At 41.9% G+C, this 23195-nt stretch overlaps 1 protein-coding gene across 1 annotated transcript in view; it reads right to left on the reverse strand.

The window, feature by feature from the left end:
• Positions 1-23195, reverse strand: part of CLSPN (claspin) — a 699079-nt gene that overhangs the window by 219409 nt on the left and 456475 nt on the right. Inside the window, exons 17-19 of the mRNA XM_044059962.1 lie at positions 19030-19191; positions 18801-18922; positions 2100-2227 (exon numbers count right to left, since the gene is read on the reverse strand). Coding sequence (XP_043915897.1) covers positions 2100-2227; positions 18801-18922; positions 19030-19191 — 412 coding nt within the window. The remainder of the gene's footprint in view (positions 1-2099; positions 2228-18800; positions 18923-19029; positions 19192-23195) is intronic.

Raw genomic sequence — 23195 nt, forward strand, 5'->3', positions numbered from 1 at the left:
CCCTTCATAAGTGAGGATCTTCAAAAGATCCTGGAAACTACAGACCCCTTAGTCTGACTAATCTTATTTGCAAAGCCATGGAAATAATTATCATGACAGTTAGCAAGGATGTAGGAGATCTGCAGACACTGGATCACTCTCAGTTTGGCTTTGTCTAAGGAAGACCACGCTTAATGAATTTAGTGGACTTCTTTGAAAATGTCACTAAAGCAATAGATGAGGGGAAAACTCTGCAGACTGCCTATCTAGATCTAAGTCATTTGATAAAATGCCCCACTCTAGCACTGTCAACAAATTTACATAACTAGGTATAACCCCCTTTATAACATGCTGGATAGCCACTAGTTGGCTCACTGCTAAGACCCAGGAGGTTAGACTCTGTGAGGCCACCTCCACAACAATGCTGGTCAACAGTGGAGTCCCCCAGAGCTCTGTGATGGGCCCACTCTTCTTTGGCATCTACTTCTCAGATATCAAAGCAAATGTCAAAGGCCTCTGGCTAACCAACTTAGCAGATTATTGCACACTGGAAGCAGAAATCAAATCACCCAAGATAACACCTTTCAGGAAAGTCTAATACAGACAAACACTTGGTCTCAATGAGATACCTTTTGGGAAGTCTGCCACCCTGGGTAACTAAGTTATCAATAAAACACCCTTAAAACTTGATTCACTAATCATGGATCTGGAAACTCATGGAGACAGTAACCTAAGCCTTCTACCAACATGTGTCCACATTAGTAAGAAAATTCTTCTATGTTGCTCAACTTGCAAGTAAGGGCATAGCATCTAGGTTCAGACAGGTCATCTTGCCACTGCACCCAGCCCTCATCAGGCCCATCAGAGTATAATACCCATTTTGGTATGTACCTGACCAGACACTTGCAGCAACTGGAACATCCAACAAAGGTTCCTTACAAAAAGGATCCAGGGAGTAAACACAATGCCCTAAGCTGATCGCCTCAAAGCCCTGTCTCTTTACTTGGTATCATACAAACTTCTGAGAGGTGATATTTGCCTGGCATACAAGGCATCTCTGGACCGTGTTTTAATGAATCTTTTGCACATCTGCAAAACTACTAACATCAGCACTACTAGAGTAAAAGACCTAAGTTTTTCTCGCAGCATAAATAGGACATGTTGGAGAGACCGATGTTTCTCAGGGAATTCCTATTCTCTGGAACAGGGCCCCCAACCATGTGAAACATAGTTCTTCCTTATCCCTATTTAAGACCAATAAATTGGTAATTGGAAATTCACCCCTGGTCTGGCTCTTGTGTGTCTGATGGGCAGAGGCAGTCAGTAAATCGACCCTATCAATCAAATACGTGGGTCACATATGTGTTGCATGACTAGGATTTTAAGGGCCCTAGTGGTCATTAGCCTAGTATATACCTATGAAACCTAAATTCCTGCATTGCTCTTTGTCCATGCTAGGCAACTTAATGAACCAATTAATACTAAAAACGATAAAAAAAAAATTAAACTTTTTGGCCAAGTCAGCCTCAAAGAAGTCCTCTGAAAGGAAGAAAACAGCTAGAGAGCTACCAAGGTGTACAAGACTAATGAGGGTAGGGAAGGGGGGGGGGGTAGTTGGCTATTAAGATAAAAAACAATAAAAAGGCAGTGAAGAAAAGTGCTGTAGAAGTTATCCTGTTCAACTCTCGTAGACTAAAATTAGACAAAACTTTGATTATAATGCAAATATTACGAAAAAAACTAACAGCTCAAGCTATTGCACGCATCGTAGCTTAATGGTGACAAGTCCATTTGGATTAAGGGTTTTGTTTTAATGTTAATTAATTGGTTTAAGGAATTAATGGATTGTCAAATCATGTGAATGAATGCTTAGTACTCAGCTGGAGGGTACATAACCAATTAATGACTGATGTGTTTCTTCCGAATTGTTTCTCAGAATCATCAGTCTGCCAGGTGGGGAGTATTTTTCTTTTCTATTTATTGTCAATAAATTGTAAAATATGTTCATACATTCCTACATTTAATACACAGATAATTCTCTTAATGGAAGTAATAAAGTATACAATTGGCTGGAAAATGCTACAGAATTTAAAATAAATATGTTTTCCCTGTGGGTTTACCTGCTCTCGAAGCCACTGTTCTCTTTCAAATCTTTCTTTTCTCCACTTTACTTCAGTTTCATCCAACTCCTCTTCACACTGCTCATTGTCCGAATCACCACGGAAAAGATCTATTTGAGATGCATCATCTAGCAAATAAAATAATAAAATGCAATTTCTTGTGACTAAAGTATAAAACACAGGTGACTGCTACAACGCAAAACAGTCTATTGTGATTCACAGAATTATATAGTTTGCAACATAAAATGGGTATTAGAATAAGAGGTTCAATTCTAACATAATTATTTCAAAACTGACTAAAATTATATATAGAAAGAAGGTATTTGGGGGCTTAGCATGGCTGTGCAACCATCTGGGGGGTCACTTATGACCTGTCTCTCCCCTCCTTTTGCCCACCTAATGGTATGCCGGGGGGGGGGGTCAATGGAGATGTGTAGTATATCACCCTGCATCCACAGCAGCTCAGACATGTCTCCAACCTATACCCCCTCTTTAGGCATGCTTACTCATGTCTTCCCCAGCCTCCACCAAGGATAGACACAGTTGGCACCCATGGGTCTACCCACCCACACTGGGATGGTAATGCCTAGTCCTCCCTACTGCTCAGTCAGTTGCCTGACCTGCTAATCGAGCCCGGGTCGTAATCAGGGCTTTACCCCTCTACACACCATTAGAGTGATCATCACCTTTTATATTAAGACGTCTTAAACAAGTGGCCCTGTCAAACTTTAGAGGACAACCAGGTTGTGGGCTAATTCATTCATATTCCCTGTGGTAAAATGGAAGGAGTACTGAAAAGTAGGAAGATGCCCTCCATCCCCACTCCTAACTCCTCCGAATCCCTGACAAGACGGATAAAGCTCAGAGATGCTCCTATCCCCACAAAGGGGTAAAGAAACTTAAGGGAGTAAGTCCACAGTACTGCAGTGATCTTCAAATCCAAACATCTACCAGAGGTCTGCGATTCAAATGACCACCAGTTTGGGCAAGCATTAGCTCACTCGGCCACAATCACCACAACAAAGAGAATGGTAGTCAAGGAAAGTAATGAAGTAGCTTCCTTCACCTTCACAATTATACTGGTTTGAGGGCTGCTTGAGGCTTAACGGCCATGAGTTTACCACACAGTGACAATGCCCACACAACTGTATTGTTAGTCATAAAAATCACTGCTACAGACAGTACCATTCATTACACTTGAGCAGAGTACTAAAGAAGCGTGCTATCTTGTTGGTAGTCTAGCTAAAGATCTAATATCACGTTTTATTGCTATATTTCTATATCCCCATTACTTTATTTTGTTTTTAAAGTATCTATGTTGCTGTTATACAATTCAAACATTAACAAAAATGTGAGGAATGACATCAATCTCGTCATATAAACATCCTTAATTTTGTAGTATTAACAGCATTCTTCTAGACACTATGGCACTACTACATTCAGCATTAAACACTTCAGTATTCTCTAGAAAAACCATCACTCTGATCAACTGACAGCAGTATGTGCAGAAAGCCACACTGCATTATTATTCTTCTGACATTCATCTCATCCTTCCTGGGGTTAAAAGATAAATACAAATTTATTATAAACTGAATACTTCAACCCCCCTTTCTTAATCTCTTTACAATATACAAACCTTTACTCTTTTCATAACACTTCTACCTAAAAATATAAGTAAAGAGTAGGCACTCTGGATTTCAGTGTGGGATGACAGTGGCAGGGTTTGCTACTTTTTTGGAGTTAATGCAAAATGTCTACCTGTGGCAGTGAACATCTTCAAACAATTTTATCAAGCCAAGTTGCCTAGAAATTAAAGGACAATTCTTGATCCTCTTCTCAAACATTTTTACAAAAAACTTTCAGGCAGTCACTACATGGTATTCAGCAACAAAAAGTTCATGAGCTTTCTATTCTACCTGTAGAGATTCAGTGCAGCACTATACTGAATGTCTATCCCAGCTTTAGTTTGTGAAAGCATGGCACTGTAGCCTTGGCATGTTCAGAACCATATTTTTTCTGGTGAAGCATACAACAGTTTTTTACTTTTGATAGCATAACAGAAAATAATTATTCTAGACCACTACTGCTCTTTACATACCAAGACGTTCACATAGCACCGCAATGGGAGCATACAAAATTTTAGATGGTCTCAGTAAAGGCATATGAACCAAAGCATCTGCTACCTGTATATGAAAGGCTCTCTCTTTCCCCCTTGCATATTTCATTATGAAACTTTTAGGATGTCACAACAAAGGGGCCTGCTATGGCTATGCAATCAGGTTGCACATCATTACAAGCCTATTCCATAAACCATATGCAAAAGTTCCCCTAGACTCATGCAGGTCATTGCCAAGCAACATTTCATACATGAAAGAGCTTTCACCAAAAACTACAGTTGTGCACACTTACCATAAATGTAGATGTTCAAGTGCATTCACTGTTGCAGTCATTACATTTGGGTAATCTGCTGGCAGGTTGCCCTCAGTCGGCCTGATTAACAAAGTCTTGGGTCCTGCGTCGGTTGCTGTCCCTTATTCCATTATGTCAGGTCGTCACGGGTATAAAAGATGCAGCCGACGCCATTACATCAGTTTTTCTTGCCCCAGATGTCAGGTGCCCCCCAAATGGGGAGCAAATAAAATTAAAAACACAAAAAATATACCTCCAATCCCAAAAGCAAAAACACCAAAAGGGCTTATAAGTATAGTGAAAGAAAGGATAGGTATAATAAGAGAAAAATAGGGGGCTGAAGGGAGGGTAACCAGGACTGCAACAGTGAATACACTTGAACATCTACATTTATCGTAAGTGTACACAACTGTACTATGTTCTTCGTGTTTCACTGCTGCAGTCATTACATTTGGGTAGATTCCCAAAGCTATGGTAGGGTGGAGGAAATTATACAGCATTAGGACCAGCTATAAGGCCCTGCAGGACAGCAGTGGCAAAGCCAGCTATGGATTTAGAGAAGAAAGGTAAATGGTAATGTTTGAACATATGAACTGAACTCCAGGTAGCAGCTTCTAGAATGTCCCTGGTAGGAACACCTCTGAGAAAGGCTGCAGAAGTAGATGCAGCCCTGGTAGAATGAGATCTGTTCCCCTGGGGGATAGTTTTACTATGGTGTATATAGCAGAAACAAATACAATGGCTTAGCCATTTGGAAATAGTCTGCTTTGAAATAGCCTTCACCTCTGCCCCTGCAGCAAATGTCCTGTTTAAGTAAAATCTAAGTTGTCTGTGCACATCCAATGAATGCAGAATCTGCTCCCCCTTGTTCTGTGGCTTGGGAAAGAAAGTTGGCAAATTAATTGTCTGATTAAGAGCCACACTGGATACAACCTTAGGCATGAAGGATGGATTGGTCCTGAGAGACACCCTGTCCCCACATGAAAAATGATGAAAGGCTCCACTGCCATAAGAGCCTATAATTCGGAAATCCTTCTAGCTGAAGTAACTGCTAAAAGGAAAGCTGTTTTCCAGGAGAGAATTTTTAAGTCTGCAGTAGCAGCTGGCTCGAAAGGAGGGAGAGTGAGTTTTTCCAATACAAAAATGAGGTTCCAGGCAGGAGTTGGAGCTCTCCTGGATGGTCTTAAGTTTTTGGAACCCTCTGAGATACTGCTTTAGCAGAGGATGAGAGAAGAGGGGAGGTTCTGTGTTGTAATGAGCTAAAATGGCTGAGGCATGGATTTTTATGGAAGAAAAGGACAGGCCCTTGAGAAGCATCTCAGTTAAGTATTGTAAAATCTGAGGAATATTGGGCTCTGCTGTGCTTATCCCTTGTGACTGATTCCAGGCACAGAATCTTTTCCATTTGTCAGCATAAGATTTTCTAGTTCTAGGCCTTCTTGCCTCCAAAATGACATCCATCACAGGTTTGCTGAGGGATGCTAAGGGTGAATTTAAGTGATTAGCCACGCTGCAAGATTCAAAGTTTGGAGCAGAGTGTGCAGAATTTGGTTGTTCTGCTGAGACAGTAAGTAAGGTGTCTGAGGCAGGTGCCACGGTGGAAGGTGAGACACATTGCGCAGGAGTGAGTACCAGTGTTGGCGAGGCCAGTCTGGAGCAATCAAAATCATTTTTGGTTTGTCCTGTTCGACTTTTAGTAGAACTTTGGAGAGCAGAGGCAGAGGGGAAAAAGGCATAGACTGATAGGTTTTTCCAGCTGAAGGATAGAGCATCCACTTTCCAGGCTTTTTTGTGATGAGTTCTTGTGCAGAATATGCCCAACTGATAGTTCTGGGTGAGGCAAAAAGATCTATGTCTGGACTCCCCCATTTGCGTGTCAACATGTTGAAAATCTGTGGTTCCACTTTCCATTCGTGTGGGTCCATGAGATTTCTGCTTAGTTTGCCTGCCAGAGTATTCAGCTTTCCTGGCAGGAATTGAGCTTGTAGTTGTATTTGATAGGTCAAGGCAGTGTTCCACAATGCCATGGCTAGTCTGCAAAGGGGGTAGGAGTGTGTACCCCCCTGCTTGTTTATGTACGACATAACTGTGGTGTCTGTTTATATCTTAAATTGTTCTGGATGAAGGTAGTCCTTGAAGGCTGTCAGTGCATTCTGTACAGCTAGCATTTCTTTTTGATTGATATGAAGGTGCATTTGATTTGGACTCCATTTGCCCTGAATGCACTTCCCTGCTATATGAGCCCCCCAAGCATAGTCTTATGCGTCTGTAGTTAGGGTTTGGGCGGCAGGAGGTGGAGTGAATGGCAGTCCCTTGTTTTGGTGGCAGGCCTCTGCCCACCATAGGAACTCTAGTTGCAGGCAAGGTATGATAGGAATTAGAAGTTATGTACTCACCATAACGTTCCATCTGAGTAGGTGACTTCATTTGGATACAACCTGTGGGTTTCGGATCCGACCTCGGATCCGAGCCGGCATTTCAAAAGCTTAGGATCTGAGCTCCTAGCTCCTCCCTCTACCCATAATCCCCTGCCAAGCCCTAACTGACCTCAGATTGAGTTTGCCTATAGAATACTAGAATAAAAAGTATCTAAATAGATGAATAAACTCTTATTGTACAAAGGTCAGGGGGATAGAGGGGGGGATGGTTGCATCCAAATGAAGTCACCTACTCAGATGGAACGTTATGGTGAGTACATAACTTCTAAATCTGAAGTAGGCAGACTTCATTTGTCTGCAACCTGTGGGACAGAGTCCCCAGCTACCTAAATCTTGGGCGGCCGTCATGGAAGGATGTTCCGGAGCACCGCTGAGCCAAAGGATGCTCTCCTCCTGGAAACAACATCCACCTTATAATGAGAAATGAAGGTATGAGACGAGGCCCAAGTGGCTGCCGCGCAGATATCATCCAATGGCACTCGGGACTTAAACGTGGCTGAAGTGGAAACTGCCCTAGTAGAGTGAGCAGTAACCCTCTGAGGAGCAGGCCTACCTGAAGTGTCATAAGCCTGCAGAATACAATTAGCAATCCATCTCGACAGTGTGACTTTGGAAACAGCTTTGCCCATAGCAAATTTAGCAAAGGAGACGAACAGTTGATCTGATTGTCTATGACCAGCCGTTCTGTGAATGTAAAAGCGCAATTGTCTATGAACATCTAAAGAATGCAGCTTATATTCTCCTTTGTTTTTATAGTTGGGGAAAAACACAGGTAAATTGATTGATTGATTAATATTAGATTCCGAAGAAACTTTTGGAAGAAAAGATGGATTGGTCCTGAGGCACACCCTATCGGGAAAAAAGGAGAGGTAAGGCGGTTTGACGCATAGAGCCTGAAGTTCCGACACTCTTCTGGCTGATGTCATGGCTACCAAGAAAGCAGTCTTCCAGGAAAGGTACTTTAGATCTGCAGAAGCTGCAGGCTCAAAAGGGGAAGCAGTAAGGGCCTGTAGAACTAAGGATAGGTCCCAAGGTGGTACAGCTTCTTTGACCGGTGGCCTCAACAGAAAAACTCCTTTAAGAAAGGTCTTGCAAATTTTTGCAGTCATGAGGGGAGCTGACTCATGACCCACATGATAATGGGAAATCGCTGCCATTTGTACCTTTACCGTGGAAGAACTAGCCCCTTGATGAAAGAGGTCTGTTAAGAAGTTCAGTACCGCAGACGTAGGTGCCGAAAAAGGATCAACATTGTTCTGGATCGCCCAAATAGAAAACCTTTTCCATTTGCTCCGGTAAACCTTCCTAGTGGAAGGTTTATGAGCTGCCACTAAAATGGCCTTGACAGGTGACGAGATACCGGGAGTCCTAATCAAGGATGGAAATGGAGCAGCCAGGCTGCCAATTTCAGGGTGTGTAGATTCGGGATCGGGAATCCTTGAGGATGGGAAATGAGATCCGGGATCGGATCCAGAATCCAGGGCGGATTCACTTTGTGAGACCATACATAAGGGAACCAAGGCTGACGAGGCCAGAACGGGGCAATGAGAATCATTCTGCTCCCCAAACTGTTGGCTTTCTGCAAGAGCCTCTGCATCAGAGGTAGTGGAGGATAGGCATAAAGGAGACCGGGAGGCCAAGCATGCACCAGAGCATCTCTCGGGGATTCCCCAGGTGGGGGAAGTAGAGCGAAGAAACTGTCACATTTGGCATTTGAGTGAGAAGCAAAAAGATCGCAACAGGGTTGCCCCCAGACGGCCAAAATCTTCTTCGCTACCAGAGGATTGAGAGACCATTCGTGCGGGGAAAGAATGGTGCGACTGAGCTTGTCCGCAAGGATGTTGGATTTTCCCGGAATGTGCGTTGCTACAAGAAAGCGTTTGGTGGAAATTGCCCATTCCCAGACTTTCATGGCCTCTCGACAAAGGGGATAGGACCTGGTTCCCCCCTGCTTGTTGATGTACCAGACTACCGACATGTTGTCTGTCTGAATCGCAATAGTCCCCGTAGGAAGAAGGCTGTGAAGTGCTTGCAACGTTAGGAGCACCGCCCTCATCTCCAGGACATTTATATGCAACGAGGTCTCTGAACTGTTCCACGTGCCTTGGACAATCTTGCCCGCAGAATGCCCCCCCCCCACCCCGAGGCGAGAAGCGTCCGTAGTCACTATGGCTCGGGGGAATGTTGCACAAAAGGGTCTCCCTGCTAGAGGCTCCGGAGACTGGAGCCACCAAAACAGGGAGTCCCTGCATGCCTTGCTGACCGCTATCGGGCTGTTGAGAGAGGAGTACAGCGGGGACCACTGGACCTGTAGGGTCCATTGAAGAACCCGCATGTGTAAGCGAGCATGAAGAAGTGGAATAGCTGCTGCCATTGAACCCAGGGCCCTCAGGACCGAAGCCGCCATCGGAAACGGTTGCAGGACTGCTGTGATATGACACCTCAGGCTGGACAGCCTGTCTGGAGTGAGGAAGGCCGTCGGAAACGGTTGCAGGACTGCTGTGATATGACACCTCAGGCTGGACAGCCTGTCTGGAGTGAGGAAGGCCCGCATTGATCGTGTCCAACCTTCCTCCTATGAAATCTATAAGTTGTGTGGGGTGCAGTAAAGATTTTTCCCAGTTTATGGTGATGCCCAGCCTTGGGGCTATAAGGAGGAAACAGTCCCTGGCTGAACACAGTAGATGCCTTGATGATGCCGTCAGGAGCCAGTCGTCCAGGTACGGAAAAACCTGTAATCCCTGGAGTCTCAGGTGGGCCGCTACTACTGCTAGTACCTTGGTGAACACCCTGGGGGCAGAGGTGAGACCGAAGGGAAGGACCCTGAACTGGTAATGGCTGGCTCCCAGCCGGAAGCGAAGGAACCTCCTGGACCGTCTGTCCATCCGAATGTGGTAGTACGCGTCCTTGAGGTCGATAGAGCACATTCAATCGTTCTCCCGCAAAAGGGGGGGTATAGATTGTAGGGTGACCATCCGGAACTTTTGCTTGGTTACTGACAGGTTCAGCAGGGAAAGGTCTAAGATCGGTCTTAAGTCCCCCGTTTTCTTTGGCACCAAGAAGAACCTGGAGTAAAACCCTGATCCGGTCTGATCTCGGGGGACGCGCTGGATGGCTCTTTTTTCTAGCAGCTGCCTCAATTTCGACAGCTGCTGCCTCCCTTTGGTCGGGTGGTACATCGGGGAGGCTTCGGGATCTAGGGATTTTGCTCAGGGGAATGGCATAACCTCTGGATATCACACGAAGCACCCAACGGTCTGATGTGATTGACTCCCAATAAGTCAGGTGCCTCGAAAAACGCCCCCCGACTGCCTCCAGAGACGGACAGCCGGGCAACCCTTCAGGGCTGTTGCATGGGTCTGTCAGAGAAAGGTTCTCTGGACCCAAAGTTCCTAGGAGCCCCTCTGCCTCTAGGACGGCGACCTCCCTGTCCTCCTCTGCCACGGAAGGACTGGTTATCCGGAGCAGGTTGGGACTGCTACGACTTCCGGAACCACATCTTCTTCTGTCCCTTTTGGTTCTTCGAGAAGGACCTCTGGGGAGCTGAGAAGCGGACTCCGATGGCAGACAGCGTCTTCCCGTCCTTCTCGCTCTGGACTAACGTTTCGCGAACATTTTTGCCAAACAAGGCAGAACCATCAAAGGGGGCATTCGCGAAGGTCGCTTTGAAGGGCTCTGCGAAATCACAGTGGCGGAGCCAGGCCTGACGCCTCATGACTAGGAACTTGAAACGCGGCAAACGAAATCTGAGGTCAGTTAGGGCTTGGCAGGGGATTATGGGTAGAGGGAGGAGCTAGTAGCTCGGATCCTAAGCTTTTGAAATGCCGGCTCGGATCCGAGGTCGGATCCGAAACCCACAGGTTGCAGACAAATGAAGTCTGCCTACTTCAGATTCATTGTTTCCAGGCTGTGACAATGTTGACTCCATACACTTTTTAAGTACCAGTGAAGTTTCCTCATATGCAGTCTTGCATATGGAATTAGAAGAATGCAGGAGGCCATGAACCCCAAGGCTTGCAGAATTTGTCTTGCAGATAGCAGGGTTTTTGCGGTACCCGTTTGAAGTAAGTTACCAAATGAATTTGCTTTTCTGGCGTAAGGTAAGCCATCTGGGCAGTTGTATTCAAGCTTGCACTCAGGAATGCAATTTTTTGAGAGGGTACTAGTTGTGACTTCTTTTCGTTTATAGTTTACCAGAGACAAGTTAGAACCCTTTTTACAAATGCCAGATGTATTAGAAGAATGTCTCAGTTTTCTGCCTGAATTAGACAATAATCCAGGTATGGATATATTTGAATATTTCCTTGCCTGCAAAATGCAATTACTGGAGCCAGGCACTTTGTGAAGACCCTGGGCGCAGTAGATAAGCCAAAGGGCAGTGCAGAGAACTGGTAATGCAAGTAGCCTGCTTTGAAGTGGAGGTATCTTCTGCAAGATTCCCTGATTGGTATATGCAGGTAAGCCTCTTAAGTCTAGAGTTACCAACCAGGCGTCTTTGCCTAGCACAGGAAGTAACTGTTGAAGAATCAGCATCTTGAATTTTGGAATGCCCAGAAATGTGTTTAGAGTAGACAAGTCCAGAATTGGACGCCATGATTTGTCTTTTCTGGGTACCAGGAAAAGCCTTGAATAGAAACCTTGTCCCTTTTCCTCTTCTGGTACTGGTTGAATAGGCCCCATGTTCATGAGGGACAGTACTTGTTTCTAGGCCTCTGCCCACTGATTTGGGGGCAGGTCTGGCCATCCGTTTGGGATTGGCAATGTGTGGAAATGAAATCTGTATCCCTGGGATACTATATTTAAAACCCATTTGTCCTGGGTTATAAGTTGCCAGTTTCTTGCATGAAGTGCCAGTTTTCCCCAAAGGGGTGGCTAAAGATAAGTGCTTGGTAAGAGTAAAGGGAAGTCATTGAGACTGCTTACCATAGGGAGGTGTCTTGTTGCTTCTAGTTTTGGAGGAGGAGGAGAAGGCACCCCATTTTTTGCACTAAAAGTCCCTTGTGACTGAAACCTGGAGCCTTTGGAATGTCTAAGGAACTGGAAAGGACCAGTTCTTAGTAGGCCAATGCCTACTAAATCTTGGAGGTTGCACTTGTAAGAAATCTTTCACAGTTTGCATAGATTTAGCTTTATCTTCCATCTTTTTTTAAAACGTCTTCAGCCTTATTACCAAAGAGATGGTCCTGTTGTAAAGGAGCATCCAACAATTTTGCTTTAACATGATCAGGCAGAGTTTGCTCTTTGAGCCAGGTATGCCTTCTTAGTACAGACCCAGTTACAGCAGCCCTGCAAGAGACCTCCAAAGAATCAAAACCACATTGCAAAGTATGTTTTCCACCTTGCTCAGCTGAATGCAATAGATCCTGTAAATCTTTATTTTCCACATGGTCAGAAATTAACAATTTTCTGTTTACGCAGTTCCATGATATACTGTTGATATTTAAGCATATGAAATTGACAGTTTAAAGCCCTGATTGCCAAGGTTGCAGAAGTGTAAACCTTCTTACCCCATCTATCCAGCGCCATGGAATCTCTATCAGAAGGGGTAGGATTTTTAGCAGTAGAAGCCTTAATATCCTTGGGACCCTGAGAAATGGTTTCAGGATCTGCAATAGGATTTTTGAAAAGGAATTTGTGGGAGTTAGGAACCCTGTAGTATCTGTCTGGCTTACAAGGAGCCAGAGGCAGGGAATCAGAAGCCATACTAGATTCTGAAAAAACATCATCAACAATGTCTAGAACATTAGGTATAGCTAAAGGCCTATGCTGAGGAAGAAAATCCCCAAGTCTCTTTTTAGATTCAGAGAAATCCTGACTTTCCCAGTGGAAATGTTCCCTTAAGGAATGTAAAGTTTCCCCACAATAAAATCCTCAGGGGGAGAAGCAGAAGGAATGGAATCTTCTGCATCAGAGTCCTCAGAAGTAGGGATAGACAAATCCTGTTCATTAGAAGAGTCAGAAGAAATAGAATCCTGTTCAGAAGATTCATAATCAATGTCTTGCCTAGGCCTCTTAGAAGGGGGGGGGGTGGCTACCCCTGATCAGAGTAATTAAATCTTCAACCATTTTGATCATTTGTTTTTTTAGGTATAGGGGCCTGCACATGTGGCCCAGGCATCGTTTATTTAGTCAAAGGTTTAGATTTTAGCCTTAGTTTTGAAGATGGTGTCAGTCTAATAGACAAATCTGTAGGCCTGAAAATACCCTCAGAAGCCGGTGCCTGCACAGCGGCTCCGGACCCATCTAAGGTACAGACATCCGCGGGTTCCATAATTGAAGCATCTTGCGGCATACCGGACTCCGAATGGGTCTCCGTAGAGGCCTACGAATCAGAAGTAGCAGATATCAGGGGCTGTGAAAGCACCTCACTGAGTACCGGCGAACTGGCAACTGGCTTAGGAGAAGCGTCGTCGTCAGTTTTGGACCTCGACGACCTGTCTCTGTCTTTTTCTTTGCGTTTTTTAGGTATTCCGGTAGTCGGAGTGCTAACTGACAACATTTCTGGATAATTAAAGCGTGAGCCAAAATATTTAGAAGCAAAAATGTACCGACGTTTAGTAGTGCGTTGATTAAATTTAGCACAAAACCAACAGCAAGGTACATTGTGGTCAGGGCTTAGGCAAGGAATACAGTACAAATGAAAATCCTTATGAGGTATTTGCTTCCCACAAGTAATGCAATTATTATTAACTTTTACTGACATCGGAAAGGAGCAAGAAAAAGTTTCCCCAACGGCTTTTTAGTTGAAGACTTCGGTTCTGAAACTCAAAAACGAAAATTTCAGGAGTCGGCCGACCGGCACTTGCGAACTGCTTCTGCTTCGGGCACAGCGCGGCAAGAAAGACTGATGTAATGGCGTCGGCTGCATGTTTTACACCCCTGACGACCTGACATCATGGAAGAAGGGACAGCAGCCGACACAGGACCCAAGACTTTGTTAATCAGGCCGACTGAGAGCAACCTGCCAGCAGATTCATCAAATGTAACGACTGCAACAGTGAAACACGAAGAACATCATCTGTGTTGTGGAATGACATCCCAAAGAAAATCAGGAAACTTGATAATTTACCTTTAAGAAATCCCTCACAGCTCATCTGTTTGAAAAGATTAAATGCAATTGCATTGCAGACATATGCTATGGCTCCAGGACGTAGTCCACTTTCTACTTTTAATGCTAGTCACTACTATAATTTAATTTTCCTGCTGATTTCACAAAGGGTGGGGGGTTAACTTGATGATGTATATCACAGTTTAATATAATTCTAAACTTTGACACATTATGTAATGGTCATAACTGCTGCTGAATTAACAAGTGGGTGTTGGGCTACCTCTATTATACATTTGTTGACTTTTGGGAGATGTAACTTGGCTATGCATGCTATGCTATACCTTTGAAGGGGTAACATGATTGGGTACTGCACTCCATGCTTTCTGCAATTGTTAGCTTTGCATTCTTCATAAAAGCTATGACTTCCATCACTTTAGCAACCAATCTGTCCCTCTAAGGCATACTGTAGCTGTATACTTGCAAATTAGTGTAACTCTGTTTCTTGTCTGCACCAGCATAAGTTACTGATGTGGTTGTCTGCTCATTTCAGTTGCTGAAATTTTGCACATTTTTATGCTATTAATATTCCTTCTGACAGTCTATTGGAAATGTAAATTTCATGGTGACATATTTCACTTACCTGTTTTAATGTATTGTCTTCCACCATTGGCATAGATTGCATTTGAAAAGTGCCCTCAGTCCAGTTCACCTACCAAGTTAAACTGCAAATAAAATCTGTTATCATGATCTTCTCATGTTCTTTCCTTTACCTTCTCTTCCTTTTACATTGTGCAATGATTCACAGCTTCTCTCATTCAAATACTCTCATAACAGCAAATAGGCACAATTTGGCAGTTACACTACCTTTAGCAATATATGAATGAATACACTATTTGACCTCCCCTAGGTACTCCTCTCCTTATCAGACATTACCACTCACTTCAGTACTTTTCTCCCTGTTAGCACTCTATTCTGTCCAGTATCCAGGACTTGCCAATCCTGAAAACTTGGCCTGATGTACACACATTATAAGTCTCTCAAGTTCACGTACCCAGCATTCTCACTGCACTTTTACTAACTCATTTCACCAGTCACATACCTGTTTCTGCTCTGATCAGGACTTCATGTTGCCCACTCATCTGTTGCTCCAATGACAGAGAAGTAGACTACTGACCCTCCCTTTACCAATTCTGAAAGTGACAATGCAAAAGGCCACTCTGTTTCATCAAATAAAAGCAAAATAAACAAGACTGGTACTAACTTGCACCATATAACAACCACATATTCCCAACAGCATTGAATACTCCAATCTACCAAACAGTACCAATTTCAATGCAGATCACGTTTTTCAAAGCTAAACGTCTAATAACTACTAAATAACATTTTATCAGGTGGAGTGTCTCTCAGCTTAAGTTTGACTCTAGAATTATCTGATCTTCTACATTTATACTTCACAATGGTACCTAAATTTTAATCCCTATCAATGTATTTATATTTGCTGTCACTTAAAATAGGATATGCTGATACTTGCTTTAATCTCTATCACTTAAAAGCAAATTTTCTTATATTAAATATTCAATGCTCAGACAAATCTACTCACCTGGATTCATATGCTTTACATCTACAAATTACTAGACACACTTTCTCTAATGTCACTTCAAACTATAGACATTACAAGTCTTTATACAAAACTCTTATTCACTAGATTTATATATTTACACATACAGATTGAAGGCCTTCATCTGCTCAAATAATTTTTGCCATTTTATTCACACAAAATAGATTAACATACTTGCCTGAAAAGTAAGTCTTTGTACATATTCTATGCAAAATAGGTTTCGTAGTTACCAACTTACAGATACAGATTCAAGGGCCTCACTTACTCAAACAGTTCTTCAAAACAGACATTGATACGACAACCCTGTTTATTAATTTAGTCCAAACTATTTGAACTAAGCTTAGATGCACACTACTCTGTGTTAAATCTCAAGGAACAGCTGTAGCTTCCCATCCTAACATATTACACCAGTGTCCACTCATACTAACAAAATTAACGTGCAGAATTCACTAACTGTAACTAACATGAGCAAACTTGATGCAATTAGTGTGATAAAAGTCAAACTTGCAACAATATTGTTTTGGTACCATTTTTATGCAAGTATAAATTTTTGACACACAGAACCCATCGTTAACTTTAAAAGCTGTCCCTTAACCCACAGGCAGACCATTTTAGTCTGTAAGTGTATTGTTAACAAAGACCGTCAATAACTTTTCTTGAAAAACATAACCTAACAAACACTGGTCAAACCACTGGCCAGAACTATCCACCGGATACTCCCATCTTGTTCCTGGGACTTCATGCATATACAAACATCTCTTCTCATCTGCATCTAATACTTTTCCCAATATACCCAGCATCCCTCCTCAGCACATGTCCAAACCAACGCAATCTTGCCTCTCTGGCTTTGTCTCCAAACCGTCCAACCTGGGCTGATCCTCTAATATATTTATTCCTAATCCTGTCTACCCTCATCACACCCAGTGCAAATCTTAACATCTTTAACTCTGCCACATCCAGCTCTGACTCCTGCCTTTTTGTCAATACCAGTCGCCAACCCATAAAACATGGCTGGTCTCACTACCCTCTTGTAGACCTTCCCTTTCACTCTTACTGTACTCATCTGTCACAAATCACTCCTGTCAATCTTCTCCACCCACTCCACCCTGCCTGTAACTTTCTTCTTCACCTCTCTTCCACACTCGCCATTACTCTGAACTGTTGATCCCACGTATTTAAACTCATCCATCTTTGCCAACTCTACTCCCCACATCCTCACCATTCCTCCATCCTCCCTCTCATTCACACACATATATTCTGTCTTAGTCCTGCTGACCTTCACTCCACTCCTCTCCTCTCTAGAGCATATCTCCACCTCTCCAGGGTCTCCTTGACCTGTTCCCTAGTCTCACTACAGACCACGATGTCATCTGCAAACATCATAGTCCACAGGGCCTCCTGTCTGATCTCATCTGTCAACCTGTCCATCACCATTGCAAATAAGAAAGGACTCCGAGCTGATCCCTGATGTAATCCTACCTCTACCTTAAACGCATCTGTCACTCCCACTGCAGATCTCACCGCTGTCACACTACCCTTGTACATATCCTGTACCACTCTTACATACTTCTCTACCACTCCCAACTTCATTTCTTTAACTACTAGATTGATTTTCAGAGGCATATTGTGAATGTGGCAGTTACAGGGTATGTTATCCTTGCTGAAGGAGAATATTACGCATTTTGTCTCATTTAGTTTTGGTCTAGCTATTTACTTGGAAAAGGCCTTCTTGGAGGATTTTGGCATCCTCTACAGCTTTTATGATGGCACCAAGTTTGCAGTCACCTACAAATTTGGTCAACAATAAACCCTTAACATTAGCTTTGACTTCCAAGAAGTAAATGCCAATAAGGAGCAGCCCAAGGTCTGAACCCTGGGTCTTTAAATGTATCCTGTAATATCAACATTGCTTAGATCAAATGTCTATCTTTTTGTACCACTTTAACAGAGGTATTCTAGCAGGTAATTCTCTTATGTTTCCAGTAGCTTTATTCAGATGGTCTAAAGTCATTACTTGATATTCCAAAACACCTCTAAGACAGCTGGGACTGAGCATCTAAATGTTGGTCTCCTCCTTTATATTCTTGTACTGTATTGATAAAACGTATACAATCTTTCAGTGTCACTTCATAGTCATGATCCACAAACACAGGTATACCCACCACAGATGTTCTTTTTGGTTTAAACAACTTAAACATCATAGTAGTAGGAAGGGAATGGGACTTCAAGCAAAAGGCAGGCATTAAAAACTAATTTAACAATGCCAGATAAGCACGCTGAATCCTGCCACCTGGGGCATGATGACTTAAGAATAATGGACTGAATGCTTGCTGGATTTTATTCACAATCATTTAACTCTACTGCCAATCAAAGCATATATGCAGTTCAAAACTAGAGCATTTGCAACATGCACAAACATTCAATAATAAAAGACATGGGTAGACCAAGCACAATAAAGAAGATTATTATCACCAGGAGATGGATACTGATGTTGCCAGTTAAAGACACACATCAAGTTTCAGAAGATAACTTTCAAAAAGATCCTTTCTTCCTCAGCAGAAACACTGATCTCTTGCCACATCTAATGGCCATTTGATTCTAAATCATCCAGCTAACTCCATATAAACCATCAGCAGTATATCTCTGCAAGTGCTTCTCACTGTGTCAACCAACGCCAAAGAGTACTGTCTGAATGATTTGCCTTCTCATAAAAGTTAAATTTTCTTAGTGTACAAATATGCCTGCTCTGTTAGAGCAATTTTGTCCTTTTCATGTGTTCCATAACGCTGCAGGTTTTTCAATAACTTATACTGAAAGTGTCAACATCTTAGATGCAGACTCCTACAGAATAACTCAAATACATGTGACTAATGAACTATAAGCAGCTTTTATGAACCCAAAAGATTATTCTGTAGTATTGTTAATGTCATCCTTGCAACAATCAAGATGTGTGAAAATTCAGAGGATCACTGCAGGGAAAAAAATCCCTCTTCCCTGAAGTTCACTGACTTAAGTATTAACTAGATTAGTTAAATGAATGAAGACCCTGCAAGGACAGTGCAAAAGCAGAAATCAACCCTCCCAGCCCCCCACCCCAAAAAAACAAACAATTCAAAATCCAGATATACTTGAAATGTGAAGGGCAATGGATTACTGTATTAAAAGAGTTTTACACCACAAAAACATACCAATATTTTTCCATCTAAACTTCCTCATGCGACCTGGTCCATCGTTGTGCAAGTCACCATCTTCCAAATACCGCTCCTGATACAGCCGCAGCTGTCGTTTGTCATCATCCAGTAGAGCTTTCCTAATCAAGGATGAAACAATTGAATAAAAGGTCCATTTCTCAAAAGACAAATCAGTAGGATAATCCAGTTTAACAGTTTGTATTTCAAACAACATAACAGTACCCACATGTGTATTTTGTTAACTTGATCCTGAAGTTCTTCATCTGAGGGTAACTCCTCATCAATTTCTTCTTCTTCATATTCATTCTCTCCACCATCGTCATCATCATCACTTCCAACATCACTGCCTGAAAGCTCAGCCTCTTCTTCAAGAAAGTCATCCATCCTTCTGCAACAAAAATGGCAACATTACAGAAATGAACACTTGCAAACTAATTAATGCCATGAAAAAAAATTATTTTGGAGACTGATTTAAACACAAGTACAAATTTTCGAACAAAATAAACCTCCTTTGAATTTACACAACCCCTTTAGAGTACAAATCATTTTGTTAATTTAAATATTGCCCAGTTTTATAAAACATTAATCTATTTCACCTAGAAATATAAAAATGTTTTTTACAAGCCCAGTATCTTTCTACTTGTAGAGTAAGACAATATATGACACCATAAGCATACAATTCCAGTGGCAGTAGACAGAAAATGGCAGTCAGATACAGAATTACAAAAAATACAAATATCTTTAGGACATGTACTGTATTCCTCAAACTGAAATGTTCTAAACCTAATCCCTTACATAAGCTGAACATAATGGAGATTAAGTGTGTCGCAATGAAGTTCCTGTGCAAGCCTCCATCTGGTGCTTACATGTATAATGCAATATCAAAAAAGCACACCGGCACTGCTTATTAAGATCTGGAAGGAATTATACTAGGATACTTACATAGGGACTGAACTTAAAGGTCACCATACCGACCAGATGTCGAAGCACATGAATTTTCCTCTTCAAAGCCACTGACACCTTGACCATCATTCTGGTGAGCACTATGGGGGAGATGGAAAACCAGATAGCATCACTCTGTACTGAAAATGCTAACCCAGACAAAAACAAAACCACCCTCTGTGGACTGATACTAAAAAATCCATGACCAGCGAGACCATCAAGGCGCCCAAGAATCAATGATCAGTGACATCATCAAGGCGCCCAAGAATCCATGATCAGTGACATCATCGAGGCACCCAAGCATCTACACAGAACCCCTTTATTAGGATGTTGCCCATCGAAAGCATTGCATTTTATCCATTACATAATGTATAAGGGTGATTAAGCAAGAACTGTCCACTGGGTGGCGGATTCCCCCCCCCCTAGATTTGTCTGAATTTGAGAAGCTACAGCCAAGACCAGTAATCCCTCAACATGGTCAAAAAACGTGTTCATGGATAGCAAGTTAGAACTTTTTAATCTGCTACTGAAGGGAGAACTGAGGCATTCCCTTAGAACATTTGGGATAAGGGACCTTGCAAGGAATGCCGTTCCTTCAGTAAGAGGCCAGTGGTTTTGCACCCAAACTTGCCTTAGTTCAGAAGATTTCAGGCAACATCCCTCCCATCTTGGATCTCTAACTTCAATGAGCACTTCAACTGCATCAAGTTCTTGGTGGTGAAATGTCAGCAGACACCAACGAGGTGCCTAAGAATCCATGACCAACAATACCATCAATGCTCCCAAGAATCCATGAACAGAGACACAGGCTCCCCATGAAACAGGGGCATGGTCTGCTGAGATGGGAGTGAGTTTGCCCGCAGGACAGCGCCTATTTATAAGTCTCATGGTATGCTATTATCCTACTTTATCAACTTAATTTGGTAGACAGCTGGACAGACTTTAAAATTATGAAATTATTCTTTGTGTAAATTACAACCAAATACTTTTTTTTAACCAAACTACTTCAGTCAAATAACTTTATTGATCATATCCAGCATATACAAATACATGCCAGGATATGGCAAAAAAATTATTCACCAGTTGACAATTTTTTCTGGACCAAAATCCCCTCACGATTGTTTAAAAAATAGCCAACGTTGAGTACTTCCCAGGCCTTTTACAAAATATTTAGTTTTCATTTCTGTGCAGAAAATTAATCAGCTGACATCTTTTTCAAATAAAATGGGCAATGTTTAAAGGTTATATTCTATTAGAGACAAATACGTTTATATTCGTTAACAGAGCAAGTAAAATGGATAGACCTCAAATGCTTGCAACTCAACTAGAGAGAGTTCCTGTTAACTTTCAAAATTGTTCAGACCTTAAAAAGGAATACACAATTAATTCACCAAGCCATGAAAACCAAAGGGTAGCTTGTCTAAGATGTGCTCATATCACAACACAGATATTTAAGAGAACAGCTACTTATGGAACAACTTAACAATAAGACTTCTTAAAGTTTAATACACAGAGAAATATATACAGGCACACCTTCAGTTTTACTGAAAGAGTTTCTTCAACAAGTAAAACTTCAAAAATATCCTTTTGTCTGTTTAAATTTGTAATGCATAACACTGGCAATTATCATACTGAAAAGTAAAGATTCTTTGCCTGGATAAAATCTTCAATATCCACACAGACATCATCAGCTATTGTTGTTATATGAGGACATTAATTTAAGAAAAAAATACTTACTTTTCTTAAATATCATCTTTGTATCATGCCCACGTGGTACGCTTCCACATTTTCTCCGGTATACTGGGGCTTTTCTGATGTACTGCACATGTGTATGGGACTAGTGTTCCCACGCTTATGCAGTACTGAGCTGTAACAATGCAGAAAGGAAGATCTACGTTGCTTTTTTTATTTACTTAAGAAAAAAAGAAACCGGGAGACACGGGACAGAAAAAACAAAAGGAAAATCAGGTACATTTTTTTAGTTTTGCAGAACAAACCTGATTTTCCTCTTATTTTTCTCTTTGCCATCTCCCTCGTTCGTTTGAGGTCTTCGGTTTTGTACATTTAGTTAAAAAGAAAAAACAAGTAAAAATTTTATGGGATATACTAATGGGAAAAAAATCCAGACGATTGGACCTTTTTCAATTGGTATATTCTCAGATTTACAACGGGCACACTTGTTGGGCTGACCAGTCAGAGTGCTCCTTTTTGAAAATTACTGGCCAGTCATCGTATATTCTTTACACTTACTTCGCTTCTACTTCTTCTAATTTACCTCTCCTCTTACCACACTTATATTGTTCCTATTATTCTTCCACCTACTTCTGTTTACTCTGCTATACACCTTCAAACTAACCATTTCTTTCTTATATCACCCTCTCTTTTCAATACTTCTAACCCACTGTCACTTAGATCGAAATCTATGCACTTAGCTTCTTTCCCTTAAAAAACTAAACCAAAATATTACAACTGTTATGTCAAGACTACCACTCTACTACTCGATGCTAAAAGCGTGTTCCTTTCTGAAGATACACATCCTAACCCTGGCCCCCTCTCACGCCAATCTCTGGGTTCACCAAATCATCTTCCCCTTCATACAAATGCAGTCTCTAAGTGTCCAACCCTCTTTTCACTGAACACAATTATAGCATTCTTAATAAAGGTACTGAATTCCGTGCTTGGATGGCTCATTACTCTCCTGACAATCACTCTGACAGAAACTTCGATTAAACCCCACATCTCTGATAAATAATTTCTTCCCCCTGGTCACATCATCATATGTTTACATCAAATTCATAAAAAGGTGGTGGAGTACACATAATTTCCTCTGATCATCTCATCTTGTCCCTTCTGACCAAACTCTTTCCCTGCAGAACTCCTAATTAAGTGCAAAATCAATAATCACAAAAAAACTTACAACTGTCAATATACACATTCTCTCAGGTAACATTCCCATTCTGGAACATATTCTTTCCTGGATTACACATTTCTAATGAAACCATTATTCTAGGGGATGTTAACAATGATTGGCAAACCCCTACCTCTAATTCTCCCAGCACTTCCACTAATATTCATGGTTTTACACAACATATCTCTACTCCTACCTACTTTAGCAAGCCACGTAACTCTTACTCCATCCTAGATTGGATCCTTGTATCAAATCCAGACCTATACCATCACCCAAAAAACACTCCTGATTCCATTAGTGATCACTCTCCAACTTGCATTCAAAGTTGCTCTGTCCAGCAAATTAAACCACATAAATATAAAGACTGTCACAATCTTTCAAATTTCAATCCTGTTGAATGTAACAGACACTCTTACATGGACTGGTCCTAGCTTTTTTTTTTTTTTTACTTATCCCTTGATAATGCAGTAAATAATTTCAATCATGCTCCCCTTAAAAAAAAAAAAAAAGTTAAATAACATTTTGCACCCTGGCTTACAAAA

Source organism: Protopterus annectens, chromosome 1.part2 (genome assembly GCF_019279795.1).
Source record: "Protopterus annectens isolate FY-2018-M chromosome 1.part2, PAN1.0, whole genome shotgun sequence".
NCBI classification, from domain to species: Eukaryota; Metazoa; Chordata; order Ceratodontiformes; family Protopteridae; genus Protopterus; species Protopterus annectens.